Here is a 20,858-nt window from a genome sequence, read left to right on the forward strand (position 1 = left end):
TTTGAAAGAGATAGTCATCAACTTCAGGAAGCGCAGTGAAGGACATACCCTTGTCTACATCAACGATGATGAAGTGGAAATGATTGAGAGCTTCAAAGTTTCTAGGTGTTCAGATCACTAACAACCTGTCCTGGTCCCTCCATGCTGACGCTATATTTAAGAAAGCCCACCATATTTAAGAAAGCCCACCAATCTCAGGAGGCTAAGGAGATTTGGCATGCCCACTACGACTCTCATCAAATTTTACAGATGCACCATAAAAAGCATCCTTTCCAGATGTCTCACAGCTTGGTATGGCTTCTGCTCCGACCAAGACTGCAAGAAACTACAAAGGGTTGTGAATGTAATCCAGCCCATCACGCAAACTGACCTCCCATCCATTGACTCTGTCAATACTTCCCGCTGCCTCGACAAAGCAGCCAGCATAATCGAGGACCCCATGCACCCCCAATATACTCTCTTCCACCTTCTTCCATTGGGAAAAAAATACAAAAGTCTGAGGTCATGTACCAACTGACTCAAAAACATTTTCTTCTCTGCTGCCATCAGACTTTTGAATAGACCTACCTTGCATTAAGTTGATGTTTCTTTACACCCTAGCTATCACTGTAACACTACATTCTGCACGCTCTCCTTTCCTTCTCTATGAATGGTATGTTTTGTCTGTATAGAGCGCAAGAAACAATACTTTTCACTGTATACTAATACATGTGACAATAATAATACTGATAATGATAATAATAATTTGGGTGGCATGGTGGCACAGTGGTTAGCACTGCTGCCTCACAGCGCTGGGGACCCAGGTTCAATTCTGGCCTTGGGTGACTAGGTATGCGGAGTTTGCACCTTCTCCCCGTGTCTGCGTGGGTTTCCTCCGGGTGCTCCGGTTTCCTCCCACAGTCCAGAGATGACTTTGGTGATTGGCCATGATAAATTGACCCTAGTGTCAGGGGGACTAGCAGGGTAAATGTGTGGGGTTACAGGAATAGGGCCAAGATGGGATTGTGGTCGGTGCAGACTCGATGGGCTGAACGGCCTCCTTCTGCACTGTAGGGATTCTATAAAACGAAATCAAATCAAATTAAATGAAAATAAGACTTTGGAAAACTGATTGCTGTCAATCTTTTCTCAAATAATTTTCTGTATTTTTCACAGAGAGTGACCATTTGTAGAGAGGTGAGTGCAGGACAGCCTGAGCATCTTGGACAGCCTGAGCATCTGGGCCTGTTGTGAGTCTCCAGGGAGGGAGGATGCCGCAACCAGGCTGCCCGTTACCCTGGCGACAGGCCCCGCCCTCCAGCACCGACGTCACCAGGCAACGGACCGGAAGTACCCGGGCGGAAGTGGCGCCGAGCGCAGGACAACAAGCCTGAGGCCTGCGGGAGGATGATACTCATTGAGGATGCCTCCGCTCGGAAAAGGGACATCGAGGAGAAACTGCGGCAGGTAAATGGAGGCAGAACCCGGAGCCTGAGGAGAGGGAGAGGGAGAGCGGAGGGATGGCGGTTGTAGCAGGGCGTTTGGTGCACGGAGGGTGATTGGAGCTGAGGAGGGGCAGGATGGTTGAGGGAGGGAGGAGGAGGGAGTGGGGGTATGGATTTGATTTGATTTGATTTATTATTGTCACATGTATTAACATACAGTGAAAAGTATTGTTTCTTGCGCCCTATATAGACAAAGCATACCGTTCATAAAGAAGGAAAGGAGAGGGTGCAGAATGTAGTGTTGCAGTCATAGCTAGGGTGTGGAGAAAGATCAACTTAATGCAAGGTAAGCCCATTCAAAAGTCTGACAGCAGCAGGGGAGAAGCTGTTCTTGAGTCGGTTGGTGCGTGACCTCAGACTTTTGTCCCTTTTTCCTGACGGAAGAAGGTGGAAGAGAGAATGTCCGGGGTGCGTGGGGTCCATAATTATGCTGGCTGCTTTGTCGAGGCAGCGGGAAGTGTAGACAGAGTCAATGGATGGGAGGCTGGTTTGAGTGATGCACTTGGCTTCATTCACAACCCTTTGTAGTTCCTTGCGGTCTTGGGCAGAACAGGAGCCAAACCAAGCTGTGATACAACCAGAAAGAATGCTTTCTATGGTGCATCTGTAGAAGTTTGAGAGTTGTAGCTGACATCCCAAATTTCCTTTGTGTCCTGGGAAAGTAGAGGGTATGGAGGTGGAAGTGAGGATGTGTTTGGGGTACTGTGGCAGGGGGCACTGGGGTGGCATGGTAGCACAGGAGTTAGCACTGCTGCTTCACAGTGCCAGGGACCTAGGTTCGATTCCCGGCTTGGGTCACTGTGGAGTCTACGTTCTCCCTGTGTCTATGTGGATTTCCTCCAGGTGCTCCGGCTTCCCCCCACATTCTGAAAGACGTGCTGGTTAGGTGCATTGACCCGAACAGGTGCCAGACTGTGGCGACTAGGGGAATTTCACAGTAACTTCATTGTAGTGTTAATAAGCCTTACTTGTGACTAATAAATAAGCTTTACTTTACTTTTCTTTTACTAAGTTGGGCAGGCTCTGGTGGTGAGGGCAGCCTAGCCTGTTGGTTTACAGGGGCAGTGGATTATGTGGGAATGAATCTTCAGTTCTGACTCAACCTATATTATGAAGTATGTGGGACTTGAGCCCACGGACATTTGACTCAGTGGTGAGTGTTACCCACTGGGCACAGCCAGAAGTTGAGTATTTTTGATGGAGTTGGGGGTGATAAGATAGAGGATGAAGAACAGTTTTCATCATGTGCTGGTGGCAATGACAATTTATCTCAAGTTTTCAGATCACCAACAACCTGTCCTGGTCCACCCATGCCGACACTATAGTTAAGAGAGCTCACCAACACCTCTACTTTCTCAGAAGGCTAAGGAAATTTGGCTCACTCCAACTTTTATAGATGCACCATAGAAAGCATTCTTTCTGGTTGTCTCACAGCTTGGTATGGTTCCTGCTCTGCCCAAGACCACAAGGAATGACAAAAGGTCATGAATGTAGCCCAATCCATCACGCAAACCAGCCTCCCATCCATTGACTTTAGCTACACTTCCCGCTGCCTTGGCAAAGCAGCCAGCATAATTAAGGACCCCACGTACCCCGGACATTCTCTCTTCCAACTTCCTTCGGGAAAAAGATACAAAATTCTGAGGCCACCTACCAACCGATTCAAGAACAGCTTCCTCTCTGCTGCTGTCAGACTTTTGAATGGACTTACCTTGCATTAAGTTGATCTTTCTCTACACCCTAGCTATAACTGTAACATTACATTCTGCACTCTCTCGTTTCCTTCTTTATCAATGGTATGTTTTCACTGTGTAGCGCGCAAGAAACAATACTTTTCACTGTTAATACATGTGACAATAATAAATCAAATATCAGAAAACTATTTTGAAAATAGAACTTATTAAATACCATCTTCTTTTGGGCAGTACTGTTTTTAAACCATTTTTATAAGCATTGATATACATTCCTTGAAATTTCCATGATTCCCAAAAAACATGTGGAAAAGGGCTTACAGGAGAGGAGAATCTAATGAGGAAATGCAATATCTGGCCAGATGTAAAGACAAAGAAGTCCATGGTTCAGCTCGGAGGCTGAACCAAGTCAGCTGATCTCAGCCAGGCATTGATCAGACCTCTTGCAACCCTGAACTGCTGTAATCGATCAACCTGCTAACAACAACCACTCCTGAAAGCATTGCAGTTTCCTGCTCCTTGGCAACTGCCTGATGCTGAACCAAGCTATTAGCAGCTGGTGTCCGGTTTAGCTTCTACATGATAGCCAAGACTGCCCATTTCCACCTCTGTAGCATCACCCATCACTGCCTCAGCCCAAATTCTCTTCCTGGTGTCAGTAGCATTCGAGGCATTTCTGCACCACTGGTGGTCATGCTTTCAGCTGCTTACTTATCACCTTTCTTCCCCACCCCACCTAAACCCCTCTCTCCATCACTGGTTCAATCCTTGTAACCCAAATCTTGCATCTCTCCTGGTGCCCCTCTGACTCATTATCCATTTTGTTTCTTGTTTTTCCTATTGAATGTCCCGTGGTGTTTCTTTGTCCTGTGGTTGAGAGATGGATGCAAACTTACTTGTTTCGGGCAAAGCTGCTAAATTGCTAAATTTATTCAGCCAGTGTGTCCTGAGAGGTCTATAAAATAATGACGGGCATAGATAAGGTAGATAGTCAACATTTTTTTCCCCACAGGTAGGGGAGTCTAAAACTAGAGGGCCTAGGTTTAAGGTGAGGGGGAGGGGGGGGGCAGAGATACAAAAGGCTCCTGGGAGGTAATTTTCTGAGGGTGGTAAGTGTCTGGAACGAGCTGCCAGAGGCAGTAGTAGAGGTGGATACAATTTTGTCTTTTAAAAAGCGTCTAGACAGTTACATAGGTAAGATGGATATAGAGGGATATTGGCCAAATGTGGGCAACTGGGACTAGCTTAGTGGTAAAAACTGGGCAGCATGGACAAGTTGTGCCGAAGGGCCTGTTTCCATGCTCTAAACCTCCTATGGCTGTGAGTATTTGGGCCTGAGCAGCTGTGGCGTACAGCTTGAGCCCAATGCCTGGTTGCTACACTTGACTCCATCCATTTTAATTTCCCTACACTTGACTTGTGTTTGGGCCATTCCAGACTGAGATGTGGAGGAATGTCTTCACTAGAGGGTGGTGGATGTTTGAAATTCTCTCGCCCAGAGGGCTGTGGAGGCTCAGTTGTTGAGCATGTTCAGGATTGAGATTGATAGATTTCTATATATTAAAAGCGTCTAGGGATATAGGGATAGTACAGGAAAATAGTGTTGAAGTAGATCAGCCATGATCTCATTGAATAGCACACTTGTGCCTTGTCGATGGTGGATACGCTTAGGGGAATCGGGAGGTGAGTTACTCGCCACAATATTCCTAGCCTCTAACCTGCTCTTGTAGTCACTGTGTTTATGTGGTGAGTCCAGTTGAGTTTCTGGTCAATGGTAACCCCAAGGATGTTGACAGTGGGGGATTCAGTGATGGTTACACCATTGAGTGTTAAGGGGGGTGGTTAGAGTGTCTCTTATTGGTGATGGTCATTGCCTGGCATTTATGTGGCGTGAATATTACTTGCCATTTGTCAGCCCAAGCCTGGATATTGTCCAGATCTTGTTGCATTTGAACATGGACTGCTTCAGTATCTGAGGAGTCGTGAATGGTAATGTTTGATAATGCTCCTGGAAGCTGCTTTCATTATGTTGAAGGTGCTATATAGATACAAGTTGTTGTTGAATGTCAGTCTGTCAGGTTGGCTCATCTCACTAGTTGACCTCTACGTTCCTGCTCTTTGCTATCCATTGACTCTTTCTAGAAATATGTATATACACTCTGGTTTGTGCTCAACTGTGATACCCTGTTCCACAAACATGTCAAAGCTATTGTCGTCTTTTAATCAAAATAACTTTTTGTACTACCAAATGACTATACCAAACCCCAACTCGTGGTTCTCCAGAGAAGGGGGAACTGTGTAACTTGCTTCCAGATCTTTATCATTGAATTCTATCAGCGAATGCTTTCAATGGGCAAGATTCCTTGTCTTTCAATTTAAAACCTCGTTTGAAAGGTTATGTATGTGCTTGATAACTTCCTTGGTAACTTGGATGACTTTATGAGTTGCTGGTCTTTTTTATATGATGTAACCCTTGCCTGATCATTCTAATTTCTTGTGCTACCCTATCTTCACCTTTTGATATGTTGTCTCTGTCCCTGGCTATAGAGAGCTCTTTGCAGCCTCACGCGTTTGTTCTGAGTATTTCAATACGCTGTTGATTCGATAGGAAGGCTAATGTCCCCACACCTTTCTACAATGCTCCCACTACTACCTTGATGAAGTCCTGGTGCCATTGTGTTGTTCAAGCAGCAGGTGCTGAGGTGTCTTAACTGATTAGAACTACATTTGCAATTTTTTTTGGTCTTACAAACAGGAACAAGAAACCTTGCTGTTCATGAGAGAAAGCTTGGAAAAAAGTGACCAGTTGACAAAAAATATGGTAAGTACATTTCACTTCAGCTGTGATTCACTGTTATTTTATATTAGAAGCATTAATGGCTGCTATTTGAGCAAGTGGTCAGTGAGCTTTGACAGGTTAATGGGCTGTTGGTGAAGGAGAGGGGGTAGGAAAAACACAGTAATACCGGGTTTTGCTATGCATCACTCATACGTGTGCTAGGCAGCAAAGTCTCGCACAGTCACAGCCATCTCACGTAGGGGGATCTCGTGCTTGATCCATGATTATCTGAGATGATGGTGTAGGTATTCCAATTTATCTCCATTTTCTGGCAACTAGTTAAACCGGAGTTCTTGCACCCAGCTGCATCTTTCAAATTTGTTCTCCGAATATGAACATAGCATTTATTCCTTATCACTGACTGTTTTGGGTGTAACTAACTGACTTGCTGGGTCAATTCAGAGGCAGCTAAGAGCTGGTGGTGAAGGTGTGAGGACTGATGGGAGTGGACAGGATACCAATTCCAGGTTTCCTTCATCAAGCAATATTTGTAAACCAGTAGGGTTTTCGTGACCATTTGATAACTTCGGGACAACTTTTATGGAAACCAGCTTTGTACTTGTAGATTTTTTAAAAACTCATCAAATTTTGGAATGACTGGCGGAATCTGAACTCTTATTCTCTAGATAGATTATGAATCCCAGACTCAGGATTACTCCTGCAGCGACCTGACCATAAACCTCTCTGTAGTGTTCTGTCCTGCGAAGAGAATCTTGTGACGTCCCTAACACTTTACAGCCAATGAAGTACTGTGACTGTTGCCGGGTAGGACACATGTCAGGCAATTTATGTGCGGCAAGATCCCACAGACAGTGATGAGGCATTGATCAGGTGACCTGTTTTTAGTGATGGAGATTCAGATGAAGGATTGGCTAGAACACCAGGAAGAACTCCATTACTCTCTCTCAAAATAATGCCATGGGATCTTTTGCATCCATCAAAGTGGGCAGATGGGGGCCACAGTTTAGCGTTTCATCCAAAATATGACACCTTCAACAGTTCAACATTCCCTCAGTGTAAGCTAGAATATGTCCTCTGAAGGGACTTGAACCCACAACCTACATGTTCAGGGGTGAGAGAGCTACCCTCTGAGCCTTGGTTGGAAAGCACTTTTCTGTATATTCCATGTAATAATAGATGTCGTCTTCTATCCTGTGCCTCCGTGACCTGCCGGTATTCATTGTTTCTGTAGGGACCATGGCCTCTTGCATCAAGCAGTTGGGGGGCAGCTGTTGACAACTGGTATGGCCCACAGTCTCCTGAGGAAGGACTGGGAGAGAGGTTGCATTGGATAGCATCAAAATCCGATTGTTCTATCCCTTATTTCTAGGTTTCCATCCTTTCATCGTTTGAAAGCCGACTGATGCAGTTGGAGAATTCCATCATTCCAGTCCACAAGCAGACGGAAAATCTGCAGCGCCTGCAGGATAATGTGGATAAAACACTCTCTTGCTTGGATCATGTCATCAGCTATTATCACGTGGCTAAAGACACTGAGAAGATCATCAAAGAAGGGTGAGCAGCTGTAGAGAGGCAATTATGAAGTTAATTTCATTCACTGATTGTTTGCACAGGTCATCATCAACAATCCCTTTATTTACCTCGTGCCTTGAACATAGTCAAACCTCCAAAGGTGCAGCACAGGAGCCTAATGAGATCAAAATTTGACACAGCCGAAGGAGGAAGCATTTGGACATGTGGTAAAAGGCTGGGTTTTAAGGGAGTCTTAAAGGAGGAGGCTTTTTTTTGAGGGGGTGGCACAGGGACCTTGATTATCATCTATTATTTTATTTTTTCCTTTACTGTCTCCCCATTGAAGTACAGTATTTGTTTTATGGGTTACACGGAGGACATGAGACATAGTACTTGGAATCTGCCCTGCTCTATTGGATGTTAATTCCAGATTAACTTTAGCTACATAATTAGATATCAGACTGCAGTGTTATTCTTCATATACATGGGCTTTCTGAATCATGTATTTATCACCCATGTGACCATTGTCTGCCCTTTTAGCGGCTCTGATCAACCTCTTCTGGTTCTGCTAATTAACACGTGCGTTCCTGGTTCAGAGGTTTACTGGTTTAATATGACATCAAAATTCCACACGGTCACACATTGGGTGGTTGCTCAAAATGTATCCAATTAATTAAGATAATCTGACTGTAGTTTGGCCTTGAAAACATTGTTAATTTGCCTGTTACTTGGCACTGTTGTATCTAGCTGTTACAGCCATGTTTGACCTGTTCAGCTTGGCTTGTAATTTAGATGGTCATGTTATCTGGCAGTTAAATTTAATTTGTAAATATCTATATCTGTGTGAATTGTTTCACTATATAGACTATATAATCCAGACACTGAACGAACTGGCAATTGCGGGAGGGAGGAGGCAACAGTTAGGTTAATAAATGGTCATTTTCTCTTCTGTGCAGTACTACAGTGTAAATTTCATTTAGCTCAAAACACCGTCCTCTGCTATAAAGGGGAATCTTCACTATACTGATTGCCTGGTCAAGACGGGCAATATGGATATTTTTTCGAGGGAAGCAAGGCAGGAAAATTGCAGTTTTCTTTCCAGATTCGGGTTTTATTGACACCATTCCATTGTGTATCTCTCCTGCTGTATGATCAGCCCTGCTGGAAGACTGGAGGAGTACCTGAACTGTATGGCGAGAATACAGAAAGCAGTGGAGTACTTCCAGGACAACAATCCGGACAGCCCTGAGCTAAATCGGGTGGTAAGTTGAAAAGGGAATCGGGTGTGAAATGCAGTTGACAAACTTATATTTCTACTTGGGGAAAGTAGGGTCGGCTATTCAGCATGCCCCCCTGCAATATGACAGACTAATTTAGGGCAGGTACTGTCCAAAGATTGATTGATATAGTTGATTAGAACATCATATTTTTACCTCTGAATTCTTGGAATTTGTCACTGTGGTGAGCTGGCAGTCAATTCCTCTCCTGGCTGCAAGGAAACTCTTGTGAAAATGAAATACTCTCCTTGTAGCTGCAGCCTGTGTGTGTTTGGTGTATAAATTCCCAGTTCCCCAGGCCAATAAATTTGGCTGGTGTGCAAAATGCAGGTGTCTGGGCAACGACTTGCTCAGTGAATGTATTGTAATGACCTTTGACCTGGAAGGAGGAGAGTAAGGAAAATATATAATTTCTTTCACATGTCTACGGAATCTGTAATTGTTTTTAAGAGTGTTTGTAAAGGTCTTTTAAGTATTTGCATCAATTGTAACTTTCTTGAATAATAAGAAATACTGGCAACCATTCACCTGAAAGCGGTAAGTTAAGATACAGAAACAGTATGGGGTCGATACAAAAGAGAGCTGAGGGTGGGAGGAAATCGGCACACACAGGAAAGGAGACAGGATGAGGAGCACGCAGAGCTTGTGTGAGGTGAGGCCAGCAAAGCTCTCTACTAAAAGGTCAGTTTTCTGTTTGGCAGTAAGAAGAAAAGTAAAACTGGAGAAGCTCTGGTGGAAGTGACGAACGGGTAATCTGAAAGGGATTGAATCTTTAAAAAGTGGTGCTAACAGCTCAGCCACGTGAAGGAGCGGAGAGTTTATATCAGAGGTCATTGGTTAGCGTTGGTTGGTCAGTCAAAAAGGAACTCTTGAAAGCTTTGCCATCAAGGCTGACACGACCCCGTGTGAGAAAGGGTGAGTGGACGTGTGTCTTGTTGGCGTTAACCATATCTGGGGACCTCTGATGGAATGTACCTGCTGGTGAATTCGACCTGAGGGCTGAGCCGATTGAGTTGGGAGATTGCACATTATGCCACGTCTATGGGAAGTGATGCGGGATCTTCTGTTAAGATATTTTTGATTTGATTTATTATTGTCACATGTATTAACATACAGTGAAAAATATTGTTTCTTGCGCGCTATACAGACAAAGCATACCGTTCATAGAGAAGGAAACGAGAGAGTGTTACAGTCATAGCTAGGCTGTAGAGAAAGATCAACTTAATGCAAGGTGAGTCCATTCAAAGGTCTGGCAGCAGCAGGGAAGAAGCTGTTCTTGAGTTGGTTGGTACGTGACCTCAGACTTTTGTGTCTTTTTTCCCGACAGAAGAAAGTGGAAGAGAGAATGTCTGGGGTGCGTGGGGGTCCTTAATTAAGCTGGTTGCTTTGCCGAAGCAGCGGGAAGTGTAGATTGAGTCAATGGATGGGAAGCTGGTTTGCATGATGGATTGGGCTACATTCACAACCTTTTGTAGTTCCTTGCGGTCTTGGGCAGAGCAGGAGCCATACCAAGCTGTGATACAACCAGAAAGAATGCTTTCTATGGTGCATCTATAAAAGTTGGTGAGAGACGTAGTGGACATGCCAAATTTCCTTAGTCTTCTGAGAAAGAAGAGGCGTTGGTGGGCTTTCTTAATTATAGTGTCGGCATGGGGGGACCAGGACAGGTTGCCGGTGATCTGGACACCATAAAACTTGAAGCTCTCGACCCTTTCTACTTCGTCCCCATTGATGTAGACAGGGGCATGTTCTCCTTTACGCTTCCTGTAGTCGATGAGAATCATCTTCGTTTTGTTGACATTGCGGGAGAGATTATTGTTGCTACACCAGTTCCTCTATCTCATTCCTGTACTCTGTCTCGTCATTTTTTGAGACCCGACCCACTACGGTGATGTCGTCAGCAAACTTGAAAATCGAATTGGAGGGGAATTTGGGGTCACAGCCATAGGTTGTTGTATCGACCTGTTTAGAGTGGATTTTACCTTTTTAAGCAAAGTTTCATTTGCCTGGTAATCCATGTATAACTTACTTTGGTTCTGATTCATGTTAAAGTAAATGTTGCAGAAAGTGAGATCTTGTTCACTTGGGGATCATTCTGTAAATGCGGTTATCTTCATTTACGGTTCCCCAGGAGGATGGTAACAGCAGTGTTACGCTGTGAAGAAGGATGGTTCAAAACTTGCAAGGTTCAGTTGCTGCTCTTTGCTAGGGCTGCTCCACTTTGCAAAGAGATTATTGTCGTCTTGGTTGTTCACTGTACTATCCCCACGTTGGAAAGTGAGTGGCAGGTTTGAAGGGGATGAAACTTGGCTGTGATACCTGCTGCAGTCAATTGGGAAGGTGCCAGCCACTATCTGTAGATTCATGTGAAGATTGGTCTTTTGCAGTGAGGTTGCAAAGGACTGCTAGCACGTGTGGGAGTGTATCCCAACAACAGTTGGAGACGTGGGGAGGTTAGCCCATAATGACAGTCCGTACAAAGGGAGACTTCCTCTGCGTCAGACCTGGGGATAACATGACTCTGCCATAGGCTTCAGATGTAGAAGGTTCCATTTCTTTGCACTACTGTCCTCTACCTAAATATAACAGGTAACAGCCATGGAGATAGGAAGCTGAGATCCCCACTTTGAAAGAAATAGCGGTGGGTGAGAGGGAGGAAGAATGGTTGATGCTCTAAATCTGTGAGGAACATTAATTCTTAATCATCTTTTACAGAAATTGCTTTTTGAAAAAGGCAAGGAATCTTTAGAGTCGGAGTTTCGAAACCTCCTCACTCGCAATAGTAAAGCAGTGCCACCTGTTGTCATCCTGGACCTGGTTGCAGGGGATGATGAGATTGAGACAGCAGATGAAGTGTCGCTGGAACATCTTCCCGAAAACATCCTACAGGATTTGATCTGCATTTCAATGTGGCTGGTTGAATATGGGAGGAATCAAGGTAAACTGGTTAAAAACTGCAAATACCTACACTGTGCTTGGGCTTTGGTTCCTCTCCCCTGGATTGTGAGGCTATTGTCAGCCAAATTAATATGAATGATACCAGTGGTGCATAAGACAGAGGAACAGAAGTAGGCCATTCAGCCCATCGAGTGAGATCATGACTGCTCTGATATAATCCTCAACTCCACTTTCTTACCTTATTCCCATAATCCTGGATTCCCTTACTGATTAGAACTGTCTATATTCTGGATGGGTGGAACCAGGTTGATTATCTATTGGATGAACTTTAAATTCAGTAGTGCAATTTGGAATCTCTGAAAATGCTTGAGAATTACAATGAAGTACTTTTTGAAATCTAGTCACTGTTGCAATGTACTGAAAAACCTTATTGCAGAAATGTTTTGGGGTTATAGTTTCATGGGTGTGGTATCCTTTGGTATTCATCTTCTCTGAAAGTTACTGTTCCACATGTGGGCAGTTATAGATTATTAATGCATTCTCTTGCTCTGCTCTTTTACTTTCTCTCTTTTTCTTTACTCTGATTGTCTATCTCTCGTCACTGCATTTTCTTCCCCTCTCTGTTGTCCGCAAATCATCCATTGGTTGTAAAGTGTTCAAGGACTCAATGTCATCCATTTTTGAGTGTAAGTTTACATGTCAATTTATTTCTTGCAATTGGTTAAGAAACCACCTGAGTCAATGTCACTGAAACGCTGGCATTAGGGGTAGCACAGTGGTTAGCACTGCTGCCTCGTCGTCAGGCACCCGGGTTCAATTCCCGGCTTGGGTCACTGTCTGAGTGGAGTTTGCACATTCTCCCCGTGTCTGCGTGGGTTTCCTCCGGGTGCTCCGGTTTCCTCCCACAGTCTGAAAGACGTGCCGGTTAGGTGAATTGGCCGTGCTAAATTCTCCCCCAGTGCACCCGAACAGGCGTTAGAGTGTGGTGACTAGGGGATTTTCACACTAACTTCATATCAGTGTGAATGTAAGCCTACCTGTAACTAATAAATAAACTTTACTTTACATTTTGTTTTTCAAATGAATAAACCTGCTGCTGAAATTTCAGAAGACGCAGTAAATTTATAATTACTCTAACCAGATGATGCATGTTAAGTAAAAGATGGAGGGGAGGAGAGAGAGAGGGAGAGAGATAATTAATCAGTCCTGGAGTTTGAATCACTGCTTCAGTCCTGGCTCATTCTGTTTCTCCCTTGCAGATTTTATGAATGTCTACTACCAGATTCGCTCTAACCAGTTAGACCGATCAATCAAAGGTCTGAAAGAGCACTTCCGCAAGAACAGCTCGTCCTCTGGTGTACTGTACTCTCCTGCTATTCAGAATAAAAAGAACAATACGCCCAGCAAAAAGGCCATCAAGAGACCAGGTCAGTATCTCCGTCATTTTAAGATGTTCCTATTTTGCCCCAACATGTTTCTACACTTCAAGCAAGTTTGTTGTGGAAGGGTATCAAGAAAAAAGAAGCTCTTTTGAAAATTCTTTCCCAAAGTCTGAAATTTCAGCTACTGAAAGTTTTATTTTTATTTTCCTCATGATTGATTTTGTTTTTCTTTTTTTGTTCTTTTATACTTCTCCACTAACTATTTTTCTCTTAAATTTTCATTTTATGTTGATGAATTACAGTCTACATCCCAGGTAAACCATGCTTGTATGTGTGCCCTCTTAAGCCTCGCCAGTCTCTAATTGCCTGATCATGTGTTGTGGCCACTGCCTGTGGCAAATGTTAAAATGCAGGAAGAAATTTTGCCAGTTTGTCTTATTGAAAGCTTATGGCTTATGCAAAATGTTGCCGTGCAATCTTTAAAGTGTTTGAACTGACTAATTTAGTGAATTTGGCACCATTCAGAATCTTACATAAAAGTCAGAAAACTTTGGAGAAATTAAGTTTGCGGAGGATATGTTTTTTTTTTTAAAGGAGTTTTTCCACAGCCAAGTAACTGGGTGCCGATACTCTTTTTCTGCTTTTACTGTATTTAAAAGGTTGATTAATAGCTCCCACTGAGATTCTCAGCTGGTTTCCTTGTGTCTCCGTAGTTTCACGAACTTTACTCACTTGCTTATTCAAAGCAGTGTCTTGCAGTGTGGGAGAGAACTGTACAGGTGCAGCTGTGTGGTTGTTAGATTGGAGCACTGGGCTTCTCACTGATGGTGCAGTTGATATATTAACGTTTAACTCATGGGTCAGTAGATCACACTAAGATGTAAATTATGTTGTTGTAGTGACAGTTATTGCTCATTGTGTGTCCAGTCCCTAGTCTCAAGTCTGAAATTTTGTGACATTTACCTCCTGTCACTTGCAGGGTTGTAATGCATGACATTGATTCTGTTAATACGAATATAAAATGTGGGTGTCTCTATTGCTAGCACTGATGAATGGAACAAGATGCTCGCTCTGTTTGTTAAACAGCAATAATGGATGTTCCGGGCTGAAAATTTATTAAGCAGGAGACAAAGTACAATTATTCCCTCTGTTGAGTACAGTGTCCATCGTGGGAATAGGGATAGAATCCCAGGGAAAGTGGGCAGGTGGACTGTTAATATATAACTGGTTAATTAGTGTGGAATTCCACCATTTTCCGATTATTTACCATTTAAGCAGCTCACCCAAAGTCATGGAGACCTAATCAATATATGCTAATCAGTGTCCGAAGCGAAACACTGCAGATGTTGAATATTTGAAATAAAAACACAAAACGTTGTAAATACTTGGCAAGGGGTGGCACAGTGGTTAGCACTGCGGCCTCACGGCGCCAGGGACCCGGGTTCGATTCCCGGCTTGGGTCACTGTCTGTGTGAAATTTGCAGATTCTCCCTATCTCTGCGTGGGTTTCCTCCGGGTGCTCCGGTTTCCTCCCACAGTCCAAAGATGTGCATTGGCCGTGCTAAATTCTCCCTCAGTGTACCCGGACAGGCGCTGGAGTGTGGCGACTAGGGGATTTTCACAGTAACTTCATTGCAGTGTTAATGTAAGCCCACTTGTGAGTAATAAATTTAAAAAAAAACAGTTGAGCTTCGGGTCTGGGACCTTGCATCAGAAATGAGGAAGGTTCCAGACTAGGAATGTTAACCCTGTTTCTCTGCACAAGCTGACTGACCTGCTGAGTATTTCCAGCATTTTCTTTCTTTATTTCACAACAGTACCTCCCATCCTGGTTGCCTGTAATAATTTGAAATTGGTATTGTCTTAAATGGACTGTGAATTATGTATGGGGTTGGTGGGTAGAGGTGAACGTACGTTATAGAAGTAGGAAATCCCAGTTTTGAAGTTGCAATCGTGCATAAAGGGGCTGAAGCTCGTCCTCCGGCTCTTTATATTTCTCCAGAGTTTTCTTTATCCAGAATATGTGGCTAGATGGCAGTTGGATTCTGGGGTAGGTAGAAGTCGCAGGGGTTTGAATGTGCAGTTAGCCCAGTAATTAAAAGTACTTTTCATTTAGATCTCGGTCTGCTCTGGTTAATGAATGGTAAAATAGAAATTGTTTAATTTTTAATGGAATGTTGCATAACTATTTAATATTGTTAAACTGTTGTCTAACTTTGTATGATTTGTTCTGTTTCTAAGTCTTTTTTTGTTTTGTGGTGTCCGTTATGATTTAAGAAGCTTTGTGTTTTTGCTTTAACTTCTGTCTTGGTGTGAGAATTTACTAGCAATGCTCCTGATGTAGCGTGGTATTGGTGGCAGGGATCTGGTGTATTCACACTGATTTGCCTAGGTCTTGTCTTTTCTGCATCACTGTGGTAACAGGCACAATTCGTAAGGCTCAGAAACTTCTGAAACAATATTCTCAGCATGGGCTGGATGGCAAAAAGGGTGTTTCTAATCTCACTCCCGCTGAAGGTAATCATTTCCTTGTCCCTGGGTGCAATTCTTTTGGCTTTTCCTGCAAAGTCTTGCTTCTGAATTAACCACATCTGCTATTTTCATAAAAGCATTCTAACTCTCCCGCACATCTTACATAATCTACGCCTCTGGAAAACTTTAGATGGGAGTTTGAATCTTACAGGGGTCTGCAGAGAAGTATTTTTGCTACGTTCAGGCTTGGTTTGTGTCCAGCAGAAACCAGTCATGGAAGGGAGGGAGAGGATGAAGTGTCGAGTGGGATGTTAGTTGGTGAGTCCTGTCCAAGTTAGGAATGGAAATGAAGAAGTGAATGGAGAAAGTTCTATTACACTAGTAGTAGAGAATCTTTTAGATCTAATTGGGCCAATTGTAAATCACTATTCTAGAATCACTTTTTATTGGTTTTATAATTTCCAACTATGTCAAAAAATTAAAATATTTTTTCAACATTTCTAGATTCCTAGATTTATAATAGCCTGCTATATAAATATAGCAGGGCGGCACGGTGGCACAGTGGTTAGCACTGCTGCCTCACAGCGCCAGGGACCCGGGTTCGATTCCCGGCTTGGGTCACTGTCTGTGTGGAGTTTCTCCCCATGTCTGGGTGGGTTTCCTCCGGGTGCTCCAATTTCCTCCCACAGTCCAAAGACGTGCTGGTTAGGTGGATTGGCCATTCTAAATTGCCCCTTAGTGTCAGGGGGCGCTAGTGTTATGCACTTACCCTAGTGTTAGCTAGGGTAAAGCATAGGGTTGTGGGGATAGGGCCTGGGCGGATTGTGGTCGGTGCACACTCGGGCCAAATGGCCTCCTGTATGATTCTATAAACACGAATTAAAGCACTTTCCAGTGGAAACATTGTAGCATCACCGCTGGTAGGAGGATGTAATTCGTGTTACTGGTTTACATAGCCAGTTTCCATTATAGATATGTTAGGACAGAACTTGCCAAGTTAAAATGGGCAGTAATTTGTCATTTAGTGCACTGTCTTCTAACCTGTTTCGCCTGAAGACTACCCTGGTCTTCACCACTGATTCAGCACACAGATAAGCTAGTAGGAAAAGTGCAAATTGTGTTTTTGGTACAACAAGCCACAATTAGCAAAGTAAATGGGTTAGAGAGAGATTGCGAACATTGCAACCATCCTTCCTGATAGGTTCATGCATTTGATCCCTCTGACCAAGTCCTGGATACATTTTTTTTAAAAAAAGGAAACTCTGCATAAGAGATTTATTTAAAGCCTTGATTTGTTAGATTACACTCCCTTCTAAAGTCTGTCTGTGCATTAGAGGGCTTTCCTTTCTCAGTTTCCGTATGTGCCCATAGTCCATCCTTTCAGCAGCTCTGGATCAACCGTTTGTTTCTGCTAATTAACATCTGACCAGGTCATGATCACGAGTTGCGAGTTAAACATCTCTCAGATACGCTGGCTGAGAAGCATGGCCCTGCCGTGGGTAAGTTGTACATTTCTTTAAGAACCAACAAAAATAGCAAATCATCTTTAACTTTTTCTTTTGTTAACATTTTTAATTTCTGGCATGGAAATCACTGTTCAGTTTTAATTGCTCAATAATTTGCCGATCATACACACTTCCCCTTTTTTTTAAAAGTCTTTTCCCCTCTTTTCACCTCCACACCTCTTCATATCTTCCTACCTCCACCCTCTCCTCTTGCTCTCATTGAGTGGTGAGTGAAGAGGTCACAGGCTCGGCCCAAAACGTGCCTTATTCAGCAGATTAAGAGGTGCGTTTGACATTGACCAAGGTGGCTGATGTTGCCATTCTGTCCTCCTACCTAGCCCTTCATGATCTTGAATGAATCCACTCCCTTCTGATGGACTCAAGCAAGTGACCAGTGATGGGTGTTCAAACTTCCTTCCACATTGGTGGTATGAACCATTTTGAACTAACTATGCAGGGGAAGTATTGAGTGTAATAATCCCCTAACTTTGCTTCCTTTAGCTTGCCTTGGGAGTTGTGATTTCAGTAATGGATGTGTAGGGTTGGGTTGTAATTTGACATTTCCATGTGTTGGAATTTCAAGAATAACATCATTGGATTTCTTAAGTTCAGCAGCTTTTTATTAAATTAAATCTTTGCGGGTTCTGAAGGAGTGGAATGTTCACACTGGCTGTTAATATTGAATTGATTGCTTCACAGTTACACCCCATGACAGTATTTTCTGTAATACTGTTTAAGGAACCATTACGAGAACTTGCTGACTGATGGATCGGAGATTGGTTGCCGTTAGCAGAGCTGCTGGTGTTTGGTGGACACATGCAGAGTGTCGTTGCTTGTACAGTCGCAATATAGACGTGAATTACTCAATGTGTGTTAGCCTCCAAAGGTTACAGCTCTGCCATTCCCCTCTGCCTACTCGATCCTCAATCCCCTTCTCTATGCCCAAGATTTTACACGTTGCTGTTAGGGGTTTGAGTGAGTTTTTAACTTCCCGATTAACTGTGGGGTAACTGACATTGAGCAAAGGCTGTTGCAGGTCCGGTTTTAAGTAAAGATCTGGCTTTTCAACTTCCTTTAGCTGCCTGTTTTGATATTTCAGGTTCCAGATTAAATCTCTAATTTCTCCATGTGTTGCCCTGTGCCAATGATGAAGCAGTAAGGATTGGTATACTCTGTAATTCATTGAATTATGAACATTAATATGGGTGGACGGGTGTTGCTTGATGGAGGGGGGGGATAATGATTAAAGGAGACCGAGATTGGGAATGGGAAACAAAAATGAGTTTGGTTGTTTTTTTTGTTGCGATTGATTTTTGTTCTTTAGTTTTAAATTTGAGTTGTGATTTGTTATACGTGAATGACATGTTACTGACTGAAGTATCTATGATGTTTTGTTGAGTTTTGACATTGTAGTATATCCGGTTTCTTTAATTTTTGACATTCATTTGAATTTAATTCCTTTATGAAAATGAGTAACAGTTGGATAATGTCACAAATTGGATTTTGATTCTGCGATACAAGCTCTCTCATGTTTTGGTGTATCTTTCTCATGCGGTGCTCATTGGGAATTATAATTCCACATTTTAGTCAGTGTTCCCAATGCCTCTGCCTGCTCCAGGCTCCCCCTTTCACTGAGTCCATGATATGCCAATGTGGGAAAGTGTCCTCCGAGTATCTGTCCTTGAGGTAAGTTCTCAACGTGTTTCCATGCTTCTGGAAAACAGTCCTTCACCAACAAGTTCCCCCTTGCAGGCCCAGGCCAAGGGAATAGTTTGCAATGTGGGGAGCGTTAGTTAGAGGGCTTAAGCGTTAGATTTGGGAAGATTTGCATGGGAAATTCTTCCGTCGTACCCGGGACCTTACTTTGCCCTGTTTTCTCAGGGAAGGAGGACATGTTGGATAGTGAGATCGACTCTTACATTCACTGTATCAGTGCCTTTATCAAACTGGCACAGAGTGAGTACCAGTTACTGACGGAGATCATCCCTGAGCACCACCAGAAGAGGACCTTTGACTCTCTGATACAGGTGAGATTTTCAGCTGTCAATGCCGATAGCATTAACCTTTTCTCTATTAAATTAGTTGAGACTTTGAGTTTTGTTTTTGTTACATTCCAATGATTTGTTGCTGTCCTCTTGGAAGTTGAAAACTTTCCTTAACCAGTCGGTGTTCTGACTTGTGAAAACTATCTGACATCTTTTAACATTTGAAACCTCAAAGGTTGGTGAGTTTTGATGGGACAACGGGCTTGTTTGTGAGTAAGTCCAGTGTCTGGGTTGGTGGCAAGGACTAGCTATTGGGTCAGGGGTTGTGTGCGTTGCCCCCTGTGTGGTTTGACTGATTTCTTGGTGAGCTCGGTTTTGTGCAAGATGTTTGCTTGTCCGTGTTTACGCAGTGGACAGGACTGGGCTGCTCGCCGGCCAGCCCTAACCAGGGCCACCTTTTACACACCTTTTTCTCCCTCTCTTCATGTTTACATCAGTGAAACATTTTACATGTCAAAATGTAGAATCCCTGCAGAAGGAGGCCATTCGGCCCATTGAGTCTGCATTGAGCACAATCCCACCCAGGCTCTATTCCCGTAACCCTCATTTACCCCCCCCCCCCCCAAGGTCAATTTAGCATGGCCAATCCACCTAACCCGCACATCTTTGGACATCACCATTCCAATGAATTGAAGCAAGCTGTTTGTGCTTAGCCAGTTCCCACAAACAGCAATGGGATAATGAGTAGATAATCTGTGTTTGAGATTTTTTGAGATTAATTTTGTCCCAGGATACTGGGGCGAGCTCTCCTCTTAAAAATATTGACATGGAATCCTTTACTACCTCTAGAAAGAGGAAACTGGGCCCAGTTTAACATCTTATCTGAAATTTGGCACTTCCAACAGTGTAGCACTCCCTCAGTACTGCAGCGTTAAGAATCTATGGAGTGGGGACTTGGAACCATAAAGTCCCAACAGTGCAGACGGAGGCAATTCGGCCCATTGAACCTGCACCGACAACAATCCCACCCAAGTCCTATCCCCTTAACCCCACATATTTACCCTGCTAACCCCTGAGAGACTAAGGGGCAATTCAGCATGGCCAGTCCACCCAACCTGCACATCTTTGGAATGTGGGAGGAAACCGGAGCACCCGGAGGAAACCCACGCAGACACGGGGCGAATGTGCAAACTCCACACAGTCACCCGAGGCCGGAATTGAACTTGAGTCCCTGGAGCTGTGAGGCAGCAGTGCTAACCACCGTGCCATTTTGCTGCCCGTACCATAATTTTCTGACAGAGTCACAGTTGAGAGAACTTTTGTAAGTTGATTATCTGGTCATTTGTCGATGACTGTGGGATCTTGTTGTGCTCAAATTGGCTGCCACATAACTTAAGCTTTCACATCAGTGAATGTGCTTTGAATGTAAAGCACCTGGGATCATAGAATCCCTACAGCACAGAAAGAGGCCATTCGGTCCATCGAGTCTGCACCGACCACAATCCCACCCAGGCCCTACCCCCATATCCCTACATATTTACCCACTAATCCCTCTAACCTACACATCCCAGGACACTAAGGGGCAATTTTTAGCATGGCCAATCAACCTAACCTGCACATCTTTGGACTGTGGGAGGAAACCGGGGCACCCGGAGGAAACCCACGCAGACACGAGGGGAACGTGCAAACTCCACACAGACAGTGACCCAAGCCAGGAATCGAACCCAGGACCCTGGAGCTGTGAAGCAGCAGTGCTAACCACTGTGCTACCGTGCCGCCCACTGAGGTTGCAAAAAGCAATGATCGAAATGTCAGTTCTTCCTTTCATTGGGTCAGACTGCAATTGGCCACA

At 43.8% G+C, this 20,858-nt stretch overlaps 1 protein-coding gene across 16 annotated transcripts in view; it reads left to right on the plus strand.

Moving 5' to 3' along the window:
* Positions 1–1,319: 1,319 nt before the first annotated feature.
* exoc7 (exocyst complex component 7) overlaps positions 1,320–20,858 on the plus strand; it is a 32,967-nt gene continuing 13,428 nt past the window's right edge. For 2 of the 16 annotated variants that reach the window (XM_078225851.1, XM_078225852.1), the window contains exons 1-10: positions 1,320–1,446; positions 5,931–5,996; positions 7,345–7,529; positions 8,644–8,749; positions 11,480–11,702; positions 12,922–13,089; positions 13,347–13,358; positions 15,469–15,561; positions 16,947–17,015; positions 18,903–19,048. In XM_078225851.1, coding sequence (XP_078081977.1) covers positions 1,387–1,446; positions 5,931–5,996; positions 7,345–7,529; positions 8,644–8,749; positions 11,480–11,702; positions 12,922–13,089; positions 13,347–13,358; positions 15,469–15,561; positions 16,947–17,015; positions 18,903–19,048 — 1,128 coding nt within the window. In that variant the 5' untranslated portion in view covers positions 1,320–1,386. Of the gene's footprint in view, positions 1,447–5,930; positions 5,997–7,344; positions 7,530–8,643; positions 8,750–11,479; positions 11,703–12,921; positions 13,102–13,346; positions 13,359–15,468; positions 15,562–16,946; positions 17,016–18,902; positions 19,049–20,858 lie in introns of all 16 variants that reach the window. The other 14 variants (XM_078225838.1, XM_078225843.1, XM_078225839.1 and 11 more) reach the window with 8 other exon arrangements.

The sequence above is a fragment of the Mustelus asterias genome, chromosome 12 (assembly GCF_964213995.1).
Source record: "Mustelus asterias chromosome 12, sMusAst1.hap1.1, whole genome shotgun sequence".
Classification (NCBI taxonomy): domain Eukaryota; kingdom Metazoa; phylum Chordata; class Chondrichthyes; order Carcharhiniformes; family Triakidae; genus Mustelus; species Mustelus asterias.